Raw genomic sequence first — 20,000 nt, 5'->3', positions numbered from 1 at the left:
GAAATTACGCTTTAGACGATAGGCTATTACTCTCTGTACGAATGTGTTAGCATTGTCGAGGTTTCAATAAGTTTACGTTTTCAACGATCCAAACACTAACAACAAAGATCCGCGATTCCAGTGTGCGATCGTGTATACATTCGCTTAGCTTTGAGATTTGTCCAGCTCGCGCAGAGTGACTCATAGATATAATGCCAGTGGACAGTCCAAATAATTATAGCCAACGTTCAGGTCTCTACAGTACAAGATGGCGCTGTGAACATTTGACACGTTCATTCATGGCTTTGAATGGTAGACGCACGCACCAGCTACCACTCTACAGCAACACGAGGGGATATTCATCATTTTTCATTAAGCGGAGTTGAACGAAGTTTTTATTCATTGAGAACTACCAACGCAAACAGTTCCTTTTTTGTGTCTTGTATCATTCTCCCGTTATAAACCTCGTTCAACACATTTCGATTCCATAAACAGTTTTAACGGAAGGAATATTTTCCATGAGTAGCAGTGTACCCGGCCTTCTGAATGACTGAATTCAGTGTGACCACAAAACCTTACCGGGTACAATCAAAGAGAGCTCTTGCTACATTAGACAGACTACCGCAACCTGAAACTCTTGCTAGTGTTTGGTCATGCACCCAACCACCCCACCCGTTCCTCACATACAGTGGAACCCCCTGTTTAAGACCCTCCAATTTTGAAATCTAACAGATGTTCTGTTCACAGCCTGTGTACATTTATCTCCGTGTTTAGACCCCCTCCGGTTTAAGACATGATTTTTTTCATTTGTGAAAGTCGTAAAATGGAGGTTCAAATGTACTCCTCTCGGTCTCCACCCCACCCGCTTCCCTTTTCACCGATTTTTTTCTCACAAGACCAAAAGGCCTACCGAGAAGTGACAACATTCACTTGAGCTAAGGTACACACTGACGGATACCTGCTCAGTTTACTAGGTACACTACTCGGCTGGAAAACGTGGAATGGTAATAGGACATTGTGCTATGGTGTGGTATGGGGGGGGGGGGGGGGGGGGGGAGGGAGGAGTGGGGCACTTGTTCAGTATTATGGCGACTTCTTTTTCTGCTTGGTGTGAAAGACAAACAAACCGCAATGTCGTGCAGACAGTAAAAAGGACACACCGGTTATCCCCCCTTTGGTTAGTATAGTATATGCATATGCTTACATACGTATATTAATGGTGGAGTTACACTTAATATGAAGAACACACTACGATAGTTTTCAAGCTTCTGAGTGAGTTCATTTCGTTTAACCTACATGCAGAAAATAACAAAATGATAATTCTACCTCCGGATGGTGCTTGAAGTGGATATTGATGAAAGAGGGAGAGAGAGAGAGAGTCTCGGAGAGAGAGAGAGTCTCGGAGAGAGAGAGAGAGAGAGAGAGAGAGAGAGAGAGAGAGAGAGAGAGTCTCGGAGAGAGAGAGAGAGAGAGAGAGAGAGAGAGTGAGAGCGAGAGAGAGAGAGAGAGAGAGAGATAGAACGAGAGAGCGAGCGAGAGTGAGAGCGAGAGAGAGAGAGAGATGGAGGGGGGGGGGGGGGGGTGGGTGGGTGGGGAGGGGGGGGCGATGTGTGTAATTTTACTGACATAATTCAAAGTCTTTAGTACAAGCAAAAGACCAGGAATTTAGTCATCACGGCAGCAAAAGGCTACCCATAAAAAACCTGCGGTCCACACAAAAGTTACATGACTTTTTACAACCGTAAGTGCATAAATTATCTATTTGTAAGATGATGCACTTTGTGGTAAATAAAAAACCCTTATAGGATCAACCTAATTGTGTATTAATTGTTCCTTATTTATTGTGTGTTCCAGGCGTGCGCCCCTCGCTACGTGTACTTCTCCTCCAGCCTGGACAAGAGAGAGCCGGTCGGCACGTGCTACGTGAACGTCGCCGCCACCACGCAGTATGACGAGTTCTCGCCATGCAAGACCGGTAACACCACTTCACTCCAATGTTCATACCCCACCCCCTCTCCTCACCCCTTCCCCCACCCCCGAACCATCGCCCCAATTTCCGTTTCTTTCTCTGGTCATTTTATTTTTTTCGTGTCTAATCTGATTTTTTCTTTCAGTTAAGGCTTTTTTGTGTGTTCAATGGTGAAATAATGTTTAATTTTTTTTCCAGGGCTGTGTAACTTAAGTTTAACGGTGAACTGATTATTTTTCTTCATAATTGAAGAACAGCTTTTATGTAGGTCAACCGGAAAGGATACCAGGACAGCGACGACTTGTGCAGTCACTCTTTATTGCAGAGTTTTCCAAAAGGCGAACAGTGCCGGACTGCAGTTATGTGGCCACACTGATCTTGTCATGTATTTTGAATGTTGTACCCAAGTATTTGAGTAATGTTGTAGGCTATACGTCTTGGCCTCAAAATCACAAAATAAGAACAGTAGCTACATCGTGTTCATACAACAACTAATAACCAGCTACCTTCTCCCCTACTACAAATACTTACCGCTCCCTCATTTGCATCTAACAACATCCGGTTTGATAACTTTGCCAAATTTCAGTTTTACTGATTGGTCCGCCCAGTTGTTGGGAATGTTTTTTGGTGTCCTTAGAAAAAGAAGGAGAGAAAAAAGAAGAATGTTATCTGTTCCTTCTCCACGTAATTTTCCTTTTCCGTCGTATATCTTTTTTTGCGCCAGCAGGATTTTGTTGTTGTTATCCTTGTTGTTATCCTTGTTGTTATCCTTGTTGTCGTTGTGCTCTTTGTGTTTTTAAAGTTTGAAGATTCAAGTTTCTTTGCAGGTGATTCGTGACGACAACGTGCCTACTTTTGTCATTTTTGTTGTTGTTTATTTTGTATGCAGTTAGAAAGCAATAGCCCTGACAGTAAAAACAAAACAAAACACAGTATGTTTTAACAACTAATTTAAGCAAAAGTGCTTTTCACAAGCTGATTATCTAATATTTTGAATACACATACTAACAGTATAGATGCAAGTTGAGAAACATGACTCAAAAACCACAGATTTCCCCCAGCTTCTCCTCTTTTCCCTCCTCGCCCTTCTCCTATCTCTTTAGCACAGCCGGCTGCTTGATAAAAACTAATAAATAAGCATTGCAGGCGAATAAACGCTAATATTTCAGATAACCAAGCACACATCTGTAAATAAAACAAGATAACCGAACCAACACAACTTCCCAGGCATCTTTTTCCCAACCCAAAAACTATTTCACCCTCGTTTTTTCTAGTTTTTCTTCGTTTTTTTGCTTGACTGTTTTGCCGAACTTAACATGTTTTTCACGAGCGAAACAGAAAAAAATCCCGATCGACTCACGTCTCTTAAAGTAAGAAAGAAAAGAAGAAAAAATGTACAGCAGCAGTTCACCAGACAGCTAGAGGGATATATAATTATCTATATCTATATATACCTACACCGACGGCAAGGAACAAAGCATGAGGTTCCATTTTGCTTCACTCTGGGGAAATCGTGGATTTTGTTTTCCACGGAGAATTTTTCCTGCCCTCCTTTCTCTCCTGATCTCGCCAGCATCAAATGACAGCCCACCCCCCTCCCCCCCCCCCTCTTGGCGGCGTACTTGTGTTTATTTTCTTACCTGTTTCTACCTGTTGGGCTGAGTCACAGCTCTGCAATCTTGCAGCATCGCTCGCTTCACCGCAGCGCTGCTCTCCTCTTCCTGAAGACACGTTTTTTGCCCTCTCGCGCGCGAGGGTCCCGGATGTTTCTGTGCTGTTTGGGGGATGTTTGGAAAGAATTAATCTGTATTAACTTGGGGATGTTCGAATGCTGGTTCCGGTTTGCTTGGTTTATTTGAAACGAATGCTATTTATTCATGGTAGAAAGTGTACTGCAACAGTTCTGTTGCTTTGTTTGAATGTTTTGCACTTTACTCATGATTCGATTCTTGAAATGACTCCGTAAACAACATCTTGACAAGTAATGCGTTTTCTTCTTTTGTTACGAATAGCTAGAAAATAGAAATGCAATGTAACGACCATTCTCATTTGAATAGTGTTTTGCATCTCGCAGCACTGAGCTCCCCTGACCATTTTCATTAAAGTGACAAAAAGTGTCTCTTTGAATATTTGGTTCTGATTTACTTGTTTATTAATCGTTCAAAAAGAGAAAAGATCTTTGGTGAAGAAGAGCAGGACAGATAAGAAAATAAGAAAACCTGCTTATTCATGGTAAGGTTCACACAAACTGGCGATGCATTACATTTACCTTCTGTTTTCAGAATGTATTATTTGATTGAACTTTTACTTTTGAGGTGGTGGCTTTTTCAACTGACAAGAGTGTATTGATTGAACATTGATGTGTGTCATTGAACTGTATTTCTCATAAACAAAGTTTACAATTCCTCCTCATTTCATCTGTATTGTAAACGTGGGCACAGAATTATCGCCCGAGTTCTTTGTGCTATGAGTGATGCAGTTCAGAAGCCAGTTTTTGTGCAAGAATGCAGTAAAAACCAAAGAGAAAACAAACAAAAAGAGATGGCAAACGCAAAACAAATCTGTTTCCAGGAGTTCTTTTTAGCAACTCACTTTTTCTCTGCACAGCGCCTAACCATCACTGTATGGCTTTTTGAATGTTTTGCCGACGACTGTGACTGTTAAGGCTGACCTTAGCTGAGCCCGAAGTCGACTTCGTGAAGATGACTGCTTTAGCTTCGTGCAGCAAGCTGCGTGAAGTATACTTCGCGTAGTTGACTTCGCCCAATTAATGACAGGCTTTAAATGACGTCCAAACTAGATTCTTTCGTTCAAGCTGAGAATGCCGCAACTGTTGAAGGACGTTGCGTGGCAAGCAAAACTGCATGCCTGCACAGAATGGCTTGGCTTATTGACACATGTCACTGGGGCAGCGCTGTGTGTGTGTGTACCGAAACTGGTTCTCCTCTTCCGCAACTGGTTTGGGGTTCTATTTCAGACAGCTGACATTGGCTTCATTTCGTTTTGATTACGAAGCACTGCACAGCTTTGGATCATGATGTCTTTGTGTTAAAGGTACAATACTTCCAGTGATGCTCATTCAGTTCAGCCTCACAGAATAGTACAGATTAAAGTCCAAGTTATCGTGGGACAGTCAAGCTTTTAGTCGATGTTAATAGGATTGACGAACTTTTTGAGACGTTCACAAACACTGATGTCCCGGTAAAATCTTCGTTTATGAATTTAATGTGACCTTGTTCGTCTGCAAATGTTCACGGTGTTCCTTAGTCCAATTGTCAATTCAGTTATGTCCCATCCTCAATATTCAGAACGGATGCGCGAAGCTGAACTGGATCAACCCTGCTGTTAAGATTGTACCTTTAAAATCTTAATAATCTTGGCTCGCATAACCTTAACCCTAATTATTTTGCTTCAATTTTTTTCTAATCTGTTAGGCGCATATGATACTTTTGGGCTGTGTTATTATTTCGCTGGTGAATGTATTTTGTATGCAAACAACATACCCAAAAATCTCTCTGACTTGACTTTTGAAAGGCACTAACGGCAGAGGCGGTGTGTATTGTTTTGCATGTGGAACCGAACCTTCTCCCACTTGACCACTTGACCCTCTAGCTGTAGACGAGAGCTGGGTCAGCGACCAGTATCACAGACAGGGCTACTGCCAGGCCGGCTTGGCCGCCTCCTTCTCCGAAGTAAGTGTCAGGGTCTCACAGGCCTCAAGTACCTAGGTACTGCGACCGCTTCCAGTGTGAAAAAAATGCCCCCCCCCCCCCCAAAAAAAAAAAAAAAAGGTTGAAAAAAAGCACACACACAAAAACAAAAACAAAAAGAAAGAAAGAAAAGTAACGACCTTTTTTTTTTTTTTTGCAACTGTGACTGTGTCATTAAAAACGAACCTACACGAGAATGTGCGTTCAAATGTCCCGAATAGCCACTGGTGCCACTGATGACGTTTACTCGGAATGTCATCATAATCTGCGTTTAGCGAGTTCCTCGCACCGTTGAAGTAATATCTCTTTCTCACAAAATGGGAGGGTGTAGCCTTTTTCAATCAAGATAATATTTGATTCAGAATGCTCGAAATCGTCACCGTCAACGTTCTGGCATTAACAACTCGGACTGTGTTTGCTCTGCTCAGTTTTATCCTTTGCTGCCAAATTCAAGGATACATTTTGTTCGACGACCGTAACTTGAACTAAAATCGTGCGGCATTTATGAAGCAAAATTATTACTATCATAAGACTGCTTAAAATTTCAGATAGGTTCGGATACTTTTAGATCGCGATAGGGCAGTTATGCTTGTCCTCTTCCGGTTTATCAACTTCCGGTTCAGAAAACAAAGAGCAGTCGACCAGTTGCTTCCCTCCCTTTTGTTCTGCGCACCGAAACCTCTTCACAAACGCACGTACTCTTTGAACTTTGCATCCTCGAAGTTCACTTTCTATCACATTTCGTCAAGTGTTATCCCTCTCTGTTGCTGCGCTGGCATTAGTAGTTCCCGTTAAGCATCCTGTTCATCAATGAGCAGAATAGAAGAACAGCATCACTAAAACCCCAAAGCCCGTTAGAGTATGCTATTCATCAGTCACGCCGTTAGTCTGCCAGTTGCTGTATGCTGCCTTTTAACTAGATTCATTGCACAAAGCCATACCATCCTCGGTCCCCAAAGTTCAGATGAAATCTCACACATTGATTGCTATTTTCCACCACCAAAAACACAAATAAAACCATAAAAGCCAGTGTAGAAGTCACTGCAAATGGTAGTTCAGGGATGTCAGGATAGACGTAATAAAAGTTAATAAGACATTGTGAAAGCCACTCCAGACCTACGTTATGATGTTGTCTTACCACTGTCACCTTAATGGTCCGACTAATATTTTCCCTCCATCCTCGTTCCCCGGCCACAGCTGTGGATAGACTGCTCAAGCTGACTGACCAGTTTTACAAACGAGGATTCTGTCAGCTTGGATTTTCCGCTGCATTTGCCAACGTAAGTTGCGCCAACAATATTCTACTTGACCCTCAAAGTCACACGTTGTTTTCCACATTAAATTGGCATTGGGTGCGCATATTCCTACTTCCCTGGGTTTTTGTCGCTTCCCTCTATTTCTGTCTCTTTGTCACAGTTTCTGGCTTTTTGACTTTATCTCTTCTTCTCTCTTTGTCTGTCTGTCTGTCAGTCTCTCTCTGTCTCTATCTATCTGTCTGTCTCTCCGTGTGTGTGTGTGTGTGTGTGTGTGTGTGTGTGTGTGTGTGTGTGTGTGTGTGTGTGTGTGTGTGTTTCTCTCTCTCTCTCTCTCTCTCTCTCTCTCTCTCTCTCTCTCTCTCTCTCTCTCCCGTTCTGTCTGTTTCTCTCTGTCTCTCTCTGTCTCTGTCTCTGTATCTCTCTGTCTCTGTCTCTGTCTCTGTCTCTCTCTCTCTCTCTCTCTCTCTCTCTCTCTCTCTCTCTTGTTTCGCCGTGGCTGAGGTTAACCCAACATTCCCTTGGCTGTTCGTGTATGAACTACGTGGTTTGGTTCCTCTCATGCCAAAGGATGGTGATTGGATTCCTCCAACGCATGTGTTTCCAATGATTATTATCCTGGGATGAGATTGATTTCTAAAATCGGTAACAGCGAGGATAAACTTACATGACCTTCTAGCATGATGCGGTTGCCCTGTGGTGACGGAGCTTCTGTTTAATTGACGTGTGTGAATGTGTATGCATATTGTAAGCAAAATTGAGGACGAAAGACTGTTACCGGAGGCAGAGAGAGAGGGGAGAGAGGGGAGAGAGGGAGGAAGAGACAGAGGCAGAGAGGGAGAGAGTGAGGGTCGAGAGAGAGAGAGAGAGAAAGAGAGAGAGAGAGAGAAAGAGAGAGAGAGAAAGAGAGAGAGAGAAAGAAAGAGAGAGAGAGAGAGAGAGAGAGAGAGAGAGAGAGAGAGAGAGGGGGGGGGGGGGCAGAGAGGCAGAAACAAACAGACAGAGAGGCAGACAGACAGACAGACAGACAGACAGACAGACAGATATCAACTGATCTGTCCGCAAAGAGTCTTTTTCTTTTGAACTTTCATAGACATTGATCGAAACTCTATTTTTCATAACTGCAGCCTGTTTGGCAGAACCTCACCCTTGCGCGCAGTATCTACTTGGGTACATTTCTACCCACAGCCCATCTCTTACGACCTGCTGCCGCACCTGTTGGCTTTCTTTTCATTTGTCAGCTCAACGTGAAAGTCGATGCACCTGTACAGTTCAGACGCGGTCCAGTCCAGACTCCCTTATTTTTAAGGAAGGGAGAACTTGAGCCCCTGTCAGTCACTCCAGAACACGCGTTCGGAATGCACGATAAGCGCGCGTGCTTGATACGGTCAGTTAAACACCTCCCTCGGCGTTTGGAAATTTGACACTAAGAGCCGAAGGCACAGCTCTGCCCAGTCCATAACTGATAAAACAAGACAGGCACATTCAATACACGGGGGTAGAGGAGACGAAATAGGTGAACAAGAATAATCAGATATGTAATAGTTTTACTGCATTATAACAAACATTTAGTGTTAATGCTGCTACATTTAAATTAAAGCCATGTTTTTTTTTAAGGTGTTGTTCTTTGAGCAGTCGCTGTTATTCAGAATAGTCCGGCGCCTGTGGGTGGACATGAATTGCGAAAGCTGTTCCGAGAAAGCCGGGTTTAAAAATATTTATCAATTTTAAAAGGAATATAAAAAGGACAAACATCAATCTACATACAAGTAAAGGCTGTAGTTATCTGTCTGTCGTGAAAAAGGTCAATCATGACAATGTATTCAATGTTTTCTTTACACACTGGGTGTAAATGAGAATTCATACATCTCAGCAACTTTTCAGTAAATGCGATACATGCAGATACACACACGAAATCAGCGGCAGCATGAACGAAAAGCCGAATTTCGATCACAATTTCGAAGTTATAATTGAAAACAATGAGAGTTTGAAAGGAATGAGCTCTGTTTGAAAGAAATAATTATAGACTGCTCAGTTATTTTGCTTTCGTTGGTAAACATTTTCACACACGACAAAACTAAATCCAAGAAGTAGTGTTTAGAAGCCGATACAGGGGGGTACAGGTAGCTTCCTACAAAGCTCACCTAAGCAATAAAGCTCCCCCACCCCCTCCCAGTGCAGGGGATATGCATGCTTCCTGTTTCTAAGTGCGGGTAGACAATCAGACTAGTGTCGGAAAAAGCGGGTTATAGTTCCTGCATCGCCACGACACAATGTCTTTAGTCAAGTTATTACTTTCGGAAAGATAGCATCTAGGCTTATTACCCTGCCAAATTGTCTGAACAGCGAGGCGATGTGTTTGCAGAATTAGTGACACTCTCATGCAAGGATAAACATGGGGTTGTTTTATTCTTAACTTGACATCGCTAAGTTTTAATGCTTTTTTTGTTGTATCGTGATACAACTCATACAAACACGGAAGACATTTAAAGCATAATCTCAGTGTCAGAAGCACGTGCACGCACTAAAGACACGCTCCTCGATACTGTTGTAATTTAAAGTCATACCCCTATCCCGTCCTCATTTACCTCCTCGAATTTTGTGGGGGTATTCTTTACTTTGTCTTACATTCCTACTAAGGGTATAAGCCATTTTATGACCTTGACAGAACATGAAAAACCATTCCTTTCTAGATGTACATATGTATAGGTGTAGGCTTTAAGTGTGAGCTTAGCTTGTTGTGTTGTCACACATGTTTATATTGTACTATACATGCCACCCTGTATTTTCAGATTAAAATCTTGTTTAAACCAAAGGCACGCACGCCTAAGTGTTGTGAAGTTACACATTTCTTGCAAACTTCGGTAAAAATAATGGTAACTGTGTTTTATAAGAGTTTTTCAATTGTAGCTCTGCAAAAGCCACGATCGCCTACCATATCAATGTATGACTCCATGCTGTTAAAGAATGTGAAGGAATGTTTAGGATTTTGAACGGGAGCAATATCTTCCAAAGTAACCGAGTCGAGATAATAGAGCATAATTACTTCAATATTGAGCACAGACATATTTGTCGGAGAATGCAAAAATAATGTAAATAAAATCATTATGTGTGTGTTGAACTGTTACTTAGGTCAACTAATTCAATTGAAGTAGATTTAGTAAGATGTGTGTGTGTGTGTGTGTGTGTGTGTGTGTGTGTGTGTGTGTGTGTGTGTGTGTGTGTGTGTGTGTGTGTGAGTTTGAATAATGAGAGAAAATCGCCCGCCGTTTCCGTGTATCCGTGTTTCTGATTGTGGTGTGTGTGTGTGTGTGTGTGTGTGTGTGTGTGTGTGTGTGTGTGTGTGACGTGTGTGTGTATATGTGTGTATATTTATATATGTGTGACTGTGTGTGTGTGTGTGTGTGTGTGTGTGTGTGTGTGTGTGTGTGTGTGTGTCTGTTATTGCTGAGCATAAGTCATAATGATTCAAAAAGTTCAGAAAGCCTGCACTTGGTCAGATATGTATCTTTCAACCTTTCAGCTGAGTAAACTTTGATCAGTCTTTCTGTGCTCGAAGTTAAAAAACAAGTCGCGTAAAGCGAAAATACAATATTTAGTCAAGTAGCTGTCGAACTCACAGAATAAAACTGAACGCAATGCCATTTTTCAGCAAGACCGTATACTCGTAGCATCGTCAGTCCACCGCTCATGGCAAAGGCAGTGAAATTGACAAGAAGAGCGGGGTAGTAGTTGCGCTAAGAAGGATAGCACGCTTTTCTGTACCTCTCTTTGTTTTAACTTTCTGAGCGTGTTTTTAATCCAAACATATCATATCTATATGTTTTTGGAATCAGGAACCGACAAGGAATAAGATGAAAGTGTTTTTAAATTGATTTGGACAATTTAATTTTGATAATAATTTTTATATATTTAATTTTCAGAGCTTGTTTTTAATCCGAATATAACATATTTATATGTTTTTGAAATCAGCAAATGATGGAGAATAAGATAAACGTAAATTTGGATCGTTTTATAAATTTATATATTTTTTTACAATTTTCAGATTTTTAATGACCAAAGTCATCAATTAATTTTTAAGCCACCAAGCTGAAATGCAATACCGAAGTCCGGGCTTCGTCGAAGATTACTTGACCAAAATTTCAATCAATTTGGTTGAAAAATGAGGGCGTGACAGTGCCGCCTCAACTTTCACGAAAAGCCGGATATGACGTCATCAAAGACATTTATAAAAAAAATGAAAAAAAACGTTCGGGGATTTCATACCCAGAAACTGTCATGTCAAATTTCATAAAGATCGGTCCAGTAGTTTAGTCTGAATCGCTCTACACACACACACAGACACACACACACACACTGACACACGCACACACACACGCACACACACACGCACATACACCACGACCCTCGTTTCGATTCCCCCTCGATGTTAAAATATTTAGTCAAAACTTGACTATATAAAAACGGGCCTGGTTTGAGCAGTGACACAGGGACATCTGTACATCAAACCTCTGCAGCCCTACACAGAGAGAAATTCTCTCCACAAAGTCCAGAGTCTTCCGGAGTTGTCAGCGTTTGGAAACTTGATAGTCTGCTACTGACGGTGGGAAAGTTCTTGACCGCAGCATGGCAGGTCAAAATAACACACTGGGACCGGGAAGCGGCGGTGGAGCTTAATTGATACCGACATGGTTACTGCACAAACGGCTATCTAAGCCCCTCCTCTTACTGGCACGTGCGAAGACTGCGATGGCGCGTGCTAGGACTGCGCCTAGACTGTGTACGTTCCCTTCTCTTCCAGCACCCTTTGCCCGAGAAGGATATCCGGACATTTCTACTCGTTGGAAAAGCTCACAGCTGAGAGTACACTGTGTATCCTAGGGGGTTAGGGATACGGGGTGGTGGTGGGGGGTTTATGTACAATTAAAAGTTTCTATTGGAACAGTACTAAATTTGAGCCACTGCTTTCGTTTCTTGGGAATTGTTTTATTTCTCAAGAGCTGTTCGCCCATAGAGTCAAGAGATCCCATATAGAAAGGCGTGCATGTATTTTGTCAGATGTCAGTGTGAATTAACGGAAGTAGCCACCTTTCCGATCTCTTTCCGTCCCAAGTGGACCCTGAAGACACAGTTGCATGCCTACATGGTGACGTAACGCCCTCTGGTGTCACTAAGTACAAACTAGTGGTCAAAGCTGTGAATTGGAAGGAAAGAGGCTTTATGCTCAGTTGTAGAAAATGACGGATGTAACCTACTTACCAAGCACTTTTCAGTCAAGTGGGACATGAAGTTTTGTCTTTTTTTGTGCAATGACGTATTGCTCTTTGGCTGATGACTACAACAGAAAGAGCAGGGAAGGAATATGAAAATGCACATTTGTACAGGTGACAGAAGTTGAATATTTTTTTTATCGAATCCTTTTTAAATTAATACTGAGTGGATTTTAAGAACTCTTTACATCAGGGATGCAATATTCTTCTGTGTTTGAAGTGAAGTAGGGAGAAAAGCTGTGAATTTGAAACAGGAAACAAGTTTTAAGGGGGAAAGAGGTATACTCAATTACATCCCGTCAGCGTAAAAGACCTCTGATTTGCCAAGTCGAATATATTGAAAACAAGTCAGTAAAGAAAAGGCATGTAATTTAATTTGAGAATCTTATCAGGAGAGAGCTTATTAACACAGGGAACTGGATACTGTCATTATTGAAACTCATTATTAGCATGTCGACTGTGGGTTTTCATGGCGCTTAGGAACACATCGATCTCAGTTATAACGGGGGACAAGGAGAATTCTGTGAGAGAATTTGAATAGGAGAAAAGCTATACACAAACGTAAAATGCTTGTCATCTATGGGCCACTCGCGTTAAATTGGAAAAGGTTTATATCCAGTAACGAAAATACAGAATGAAACGCGGAAATACAGATCTGTTTTGATGATAATTTAGGTTTCTGCAATTTCAAATTCTGTTGAAAGTGCGTTACAATTCTCGAGTAACATTTGACAGAAGGACTCCATATTTTATTATTTTTTTTCAATTTTTTTTTTAAGGCAAGCACAGATTTATAATGACACATTCAAAAGCATTGTCACTGATAAGTCACAGCAATGACAGAGCTGAACACACATGTGATATTCAGTTACTTCTTACATTTTCAGAGCACGTCCCAAAAATCAGAGGAATACATTGACTATTGTAATAATGTACATCACTCGTCTTTATCCAACCGTTACTAGCTGTTGATACGGAATCAATGTTTTTAATAAACTGAGTTTGTTTCATGAGAATACTGTGAGCGTACTTATCAATTTGGTACAAATTATGTAATTCTCTTAAAAACATTTGCATGTGAGGACGAATTTTTTTCATTCTGCATTTGTAAACAAAAAACTGTGCTGTTAATAAAATATAGCCCAAACCAGCGTCTGTTTTCATGTGGTTTTCATGGTTCAATAATACCAGTGTTGGTGTAAGTCTGAGTCTGTCACAGTTATAACATTTTTCTTTCAGACATTTTTCAAATTCAGTCCAAAAAACCTGGACATGTTCACATTGCCACAAATAATGATAAACTGTATCTTTTTCTAATTCACAAAAATTACATAGGCCTACATTACTTGTGACAACCCCCATGGCTTTCAATATTGCATTAGTCACTGAAACCCTATTATTTATTTTAATTTGGAACCATTGTAGTTTGACCTCTTGTATTTTCTTTGTTTTGTGAAAGACTTTATTCCAATCAATTTCAGTTTCAATGATGTTTTCCCAACTTTGACATGCTTTTGGGACACATGTATCAGTTTTTCTAACAAGACATTCATAAAATATGTTTGCTCCTTTTCCACCAGATATCAAAAGAGAAAGTGCTTTGTTAATGTCCATTGATTTTTTTGATTCAATAACAATATTTTTTTTCCGCATATAACTCTTGATTGTGCTTATACAACCGTAATATCCCAGAAAAGATGTCTCAACTTGCAATATTTCTTTAAACTCATTAAAACTTAAAAACGTTCCATTCTCCTTTAATAAGTCTTTTACGTACAATATACCATTTTCAGTCCAATCCACAAAATGAAACGCTTTGTTATTAATCTTGAATTTGGTATTGAGGAAAAGTGGTTCTATCAACAGTTCTTCAGATGTAGTGATCTCTGTTTTAAAATAAACTTCTTCATAAGCTTCAAATACATTTTTCCAAAACAAATTTACTGTACAGTCGTTAAATAATTTCCCTCCAAACTTTGACACCAGTGCTAATTTAGGGCATCTTATCAATAATATTTCTTTCCATTTTGGATTGTATGTTGTGTTCAGAACTTTCTTCATCCAATTTAGTTTTAAGGAATGAATATAAGCCTTAATGGACGGAATATTTATACCTCCTTCTTCTATCTTGTGGATAGCCATTGTTCTTTTTATTTTGTCTCTTTTTTTTATCCCATACAAATTCAAAGCACATTTGTTGTATTTGTTGGACAATTGTATCTGGTGGGTTTGGAAGCATGATCCACAAATAAACAAGTTTGGACAGTACAAGTGATTTCAGGACTGCTACTCTTCCTATCGGTGTAGTTGACCGTTTTGCCCATGTATTAAATAACTTTTTTGCTTCATTAAACTTATCACTTATGTTCATCTCTGCCATATTTGACAAATCGTTGTTAAACCAGAGCCCCAGTATTTTAAATTTGTTAGGATTCCAACACATGTTCAGATGTGTGAGAAACACTACTTTGCTATTTCTTTTTTCCCCAAGCCAAACGTTACATGTTTTATCATAATTGAGTTTTAACCCGGATAAATTCTTAAACAATTCTAACTCATAAAACAATGTTTCAAATGATATTATGTTTCCATCAAGCAAAAAATAAGTGTCATCTGCAAACTGACTTACTTTACACTCAGTATTTTCTGATATTTCTATTCCTTTTATCTGACTGTTCTCCCTTATCCTACATGCTAACAATTCTGTACACAAAATAAACAAATAAGGTGATATTGGATCTCCCTGACGACAGCCACGCTCAATTGAAAAGCTCGTGGACGTTTTATCATTCACAATAACTGATGATCTAATATTTTTATAAAAAGCAGATATCCATTGTCGAATTTCATTTCCAAACCCAAAGATTTGTAAAACGTTATTCATATATCTCCAATTGATCGAGTCGAAAGCTTTTTCAAAATCTATTTAAACAAGTAATCCTGAGAGATTCTGATCTTGTAAATAGTCTATAGCATCGTACAATAGCCTTAAGTTGTTGCCTATGTATCTCCCATGTACAAAACCAGTTTGGTCTTCGCTAATAAGATCAGGGAGTACAGTCTTGATTCTATTTGCAATGCATGAAGACCCAATTTTGTATATTACATTCAGAAGTGAGATAGGACGCCATTTTGTTAAATATTCCCTTGGTTTATCACCTTTAGGTAAACAAATGATTATACCTTCTTTTTGAGTAATAGACATTTCGTTTCTTAAAAACCCTTCATTTAGAGAGCGTATTACAAAGCCACCCAGTTGTCTCCAAAACACTTTAAAGAAGTCTACCGTCATCCCATCCGTACCTGGGCTTTTACCATTTTTCATTCTTCTGAGTGCCTCAGTAGCTTCCTCCAATGTGATTAAGCCCTCAAGTGAATTTGCATCTTCCGTTGACAACCTAGGTAAAGACTCAACATATGTGTTTAGGTCCACATTCTCCACTTCTGTTTCTGAATATAATTTTTTATAATATTCTTTAGTTTCTTGTATCATGTCTTTTGTTTCTGTCAGGGTTTCTCCACTGTTTGATATAAGCTTAAACATTTGTTTGCTTACAAAATGACGCTTTTCTAAATTACAAAAATATTTTGACACTTTTTCACCTTCAGCTGACCATCTTACTTTACTTCGAATTAATACCCCGTTCATTTTTTCTTTTCTCAAATTGCTCAATTTTTTTTTTCTTGCATCTCTTGTTTATTCTTTTCTGAGAGAGTTGTTTTCTCTTGTAAATTTAATAATTCTTTTTCCAATTGGTTTTCCTTCCAAATATCTTCTTTCTTCTTTTTTGAACTATATTCCATCGTTTTTTTCCTTATTTCCATAATCAAAGTATCCAAAAACAATTGGTCGGAAATTGTAATATGTAATTGTTCTATTGGAATGTATTCTATTGTGTCTCTTTCATAAACTAACGCTGCATATTGCTCTTTCACTTTCTTTATTACTCCGTTTACCTCTTCAACATATTTCCATTCCTTCAATAATGATGAATTAAATTTCCAAAAGGACTCCATATTTGAAAGACCACGGGGTTAATGTTCCAGGACTGTATGTACACAGCACAACTTAATGCTTCGATGAAGTAGGGGAAAAACTTGCAAGAAAGCAGCTGCATACAGAAATCCTTGTTTGCTTGTGTTGTCCTTGTAAAAAATAAATAAATTAAAAAAATAAATCCTTTGAGGTGCACACTTTTGACATGACGCAAACCCTCGGAGAAAGGTTAGGCAACGCTAATGTTTTCAAGACAAGCCTGAGTTTACGCGACAAGGAAATACTTCAAAGGCAAGAAACAGAAAGGGATTGTCCCAGAATGCCAGAGGGCAGAATTTCCTCTTCACGCAGAGTCAAATAGGTTACATGCTCCACCCTTTGGAGAATCAAACTTTTTGGGGGAAAATGATATATTCGGGAACCGCCCTGATCATGTGCGTGCGGGTGCGTGATTTTAGACTTTAGAGAACATGAAATAGCTGTTTCGAATGATGAGCCTGCGCGCTAAAACAAACAGGTTTGGCTGCAAATTTATGTCAAATATATTTGTTTATGTTTGTTTTCCTAGCAGATTGGCCCCTTCCCCCAATACCAAAATGCAAACGAAGACGCGCTTGGTTATGAGCGCGTGTATGTGTGTGTGTGTGTGCGCGTGCGCGTGCGGTGTGTATGTGTGTGTGTGTGTGCGTGTGTGTGTGTGTGTGTGTGTGTGTGTGTGTGCGTGTGTGTGTGCCCACGGTGTGTGTTTGTGTGTGTGTATGTATGTGTGTGTGTGTGTGTGTGTGTTAGAGAGAGAGAGAGAGAGAGAGAGAGAGAGAGAGAGAGAGAGAGAGAGAGAGAGAGAGAGAGAGAGAGAGAGAGGTGCATGTTGATGTTGTAACATACATTCCCACGCAAGAACATATTATGCACACTTTGGCATTCTCTTGCTTTTGATGTTGTCAGCCTATATTGCAACATGCATATGTGAGGACACAATGTCCCGATAATTGTACAATCACTGGTTCTCAAATTTCTTTGTAAATATCTGTAATATTATTTCTTTGATGTATATAACGTATCTCTATTACGTACTAACGGAAAGAGAAAAGCCTGGCGTTATACTTCAAGTGATCTTCGGTTACTAAACAAATGCTTATATTGAAAAAAGTTTTGTTTCATTTGTAACATACTCAGATGTAAACTTTGTAAGGCATGCATTTTGATTATCATTTGTGTTTGCAGGGCTCTTATTTCCTGACGTTGATTGATGTTGAGAGTGATATTTCATTGTCCAGGGACAAAACAAATAGACCCAACTGGTTGGAAGCGAGGTGTTAGACAGCTAGGTTTGACTGCCAGAAAGCTGCATCTCTCATCTTTGTTCATACGTTATGTACCACCTTCCTGCAGCGAGTGTTCAATGTTATGGAGCATGCCTTTTGCATTATATGGCTACAGACATAAGTACTCGATGTTGTTGTTTTTCAGCGTCGGTTGATTTGCTGTGCACTCTCCAACTTGGTGTTGTATCTTCGGTCTATTGGGCAAAGAATGGACCAGAATGTTTTGTTGTTGGGAAATGACCGCTAGAAATTGTCGATATGTGCATGAATATTGGTCATGTCTTCTGCCAGATGTTTATCCGTATAGATTTTCAGGTAATAATGTAAATAGATTTTCAGCAGTTTGTGTCTGTCGCTTTGTGCAACAAGTGTTGCAATCATTTAGATCGAGTGTCAGTGTTGGGAACTTTTTATATGTGTAGATGAAAAATAGGCTTGTGCAGAGTCTCGTAGACCCTGAATGTATTTAGTGTTGGGTTTGTAGAATAGTGTCTCGTTCAACATGAGACGTATTATTTTTCCTGTGTGATGATGGTAGGCTAGTTTTACGTTAGCCGTTACGTATCTTGTGTGATGATTGCTCTTTCAGTTGCCACGGTCCATTGGTTTTCCACAGAGAATGGACCGGACTATGTTGTGCTGGATGTCGATGTCTAGGTTGCGGTGATCTAATGTCTTGCTTGGATGTTTTCATTCCTTGTCCCTTTGCGTCCATCTTGCTATTACAGGCGGCCCTGGTCAATGGTGGTCCTACCCCCCCCCCCCCACACTCTCCCCGCCTTGTCACAAACTTCCCCCATTCTTGATGAACTATTCCTCCGCTATGCCGGGTTTTTTTTTATTTAACGAATTTGGACAAGTAAGCGCCTTTTTTTTTAATTTTTAGGTAGACTGCTTGAGATTTAAATTAATCATATTTAAATTAAAGCTTTTATATTGTTGGCTTTAATGCTACGATTTTGTTATGTAAAAAAAATATCGGTAGTTTCGAATGAATGCCTACTCTTCCAAATGTTCAGATTTTGATGGAAAAGCACAGGGAAGATATTTGATATCACCCAACCAACAATTATTTGCCGGATAACAAAAAGAAGCATTGAGCGCATGCGCGCATAATTGTGTTGTCGCGCCACACTGTTGCGAAACGGGAATATTTGTAATCCCTAATTCAGTGCACTGTAACACCAGAGTTGACGTTTCGGAGTAATTAACACAATAATGAATCATATTTTATGAAAGACTTAGTCGAGCAGCATTCTTTAGTGCAGCTTGTGTCATACACATTTTTTATTTGAGGAAAAATATAACAACAGCGGAAGCAACACTAAGAAAATAGTTCAACCATACCCCGGCTTTAAAAAAAGAAGTTAAACTGTGTTTAATTTGAAGAAAAAAACACGAAAAAAAGCACTCCACTGTTTGATCTGACGCAGCCGTACCTTACATCAATGTTCTATGACGTAGTAGACATACTGATGACGCATTGACGTGCACCACAGGTAACTCGTGGGGCTATCATAGACAAGGGTCCTGTCAGGCCGGCTACTCTGTGGCCATCTCGCAAGTGAGTCACTTGAGCTTGCTCCACCCTCGTTGCTCCAGACTCTTGTCTAGTTCCTGTAGCTTTAGCGTGTGCTCCACTTCCGCTGTGTTTTGTCCTGCTGCGAAATGTGTCCACGTTTCCTGATAATTATGAATAACCATGCTGGGGTGAATGTCAAGAACGGTGTCCCAAACCAAAGAAAGCTGTTGCAGGGTACTGAAACGTTAGAGATTGAGAGGAACCGTTCACTGTGCCGCTAAAACTTTGGCATACTCGTGATGAAAAACGATGATTTTGACTAAGATTTGGATCATTCCGTAAACTTTATTTGCATACTCAAGGGACATAACTGTGGACTGGCGGACTGTTGGCGAAGGGAGTTAATCTGGGACACTGTTCTTGAATGTCATCCCCATACTGTTATGCTTCCTTCCTTCCTTTCCTTGCCCCCAAGACCCTTGCTATAGTTGGCGCTTCCGTCCCCAACATCGCTGTTGGCAACGAATTTGCTATTGTTCTTGTTATGTTGTTGTGCTGTTGCTATGGCTGCGTTCCAGTATTGTGGCTATAGTGTGACCTTCGTTTGACCTTGACCATGACCATGCGCGACCTTGGCTTTTACGCGATGGCTGCCTTTGTGTGACCTCTAGTCTAGCGTGTTGCTGTTGTTCACGTTTGTTGACGCTGTCATTGAACGGGGGATTTTAATTGTTTCAATTGCGATTGCGAATAACCAAAGCTGGTTTTGCTGATGACGTGGCGAACTAACTTTTTTTTCTGTTCTTTTTCTTATTCTGCGTTTGGCGATGTTACTAACACTTACACTATAAAATCAATCTTAATGTTTCTTCGATTATACTTTAACAAATACAGTTTTAATACTGTTGAGCTTAACATTAAGCTCGAAGAATTCGCGTATTGATGCAACGTCCAGAATCCTTTCATTTTTGAAGT

At 40.2% G+C, this 20,000-nt stretch overlaps 1 protein-coding gene across 1 annotated transcript in view; it reads left to right on the top strand.

The window, feature by feature from the left end:
• LOC138983236 (integrin alpha-8-like) overlaps positions 1-20,000 on the top strand; it is a gene marked incomplete in the record, with an annotated part of 124,740 nt that overhangs the window by 55,334 nt on the left and 49,406 nt on the right. Inside the window, 2 exon segments of the mRNA XM_070356653.1 lie at positions 1,834-1,954; positions 5,561-5,640. Of these exon segments, the coding sequence (XP_070212754.1) occupies positions 1,834-1,954; positions 5,561-5,640 (201 nt within the window).

The sequence above is a fragment of the Littorina saxatilis genome, linkage group LG12, assembly GCF_037325665.1.
Source record: "Littorina saxatilis isolate snail1 linkage group LG12, US_GU_Lsax_2.0, whole genome shotgun sequence".
NCBI lineage: Eukaryota > Metazoa > Mollusca > Gastropoda > Littorinimorpha > Littorinidae > Littorina > Littorina saxatilis.
This window is presented reverse-complemented; position numbering and strand designations above follow the sequence as displayed.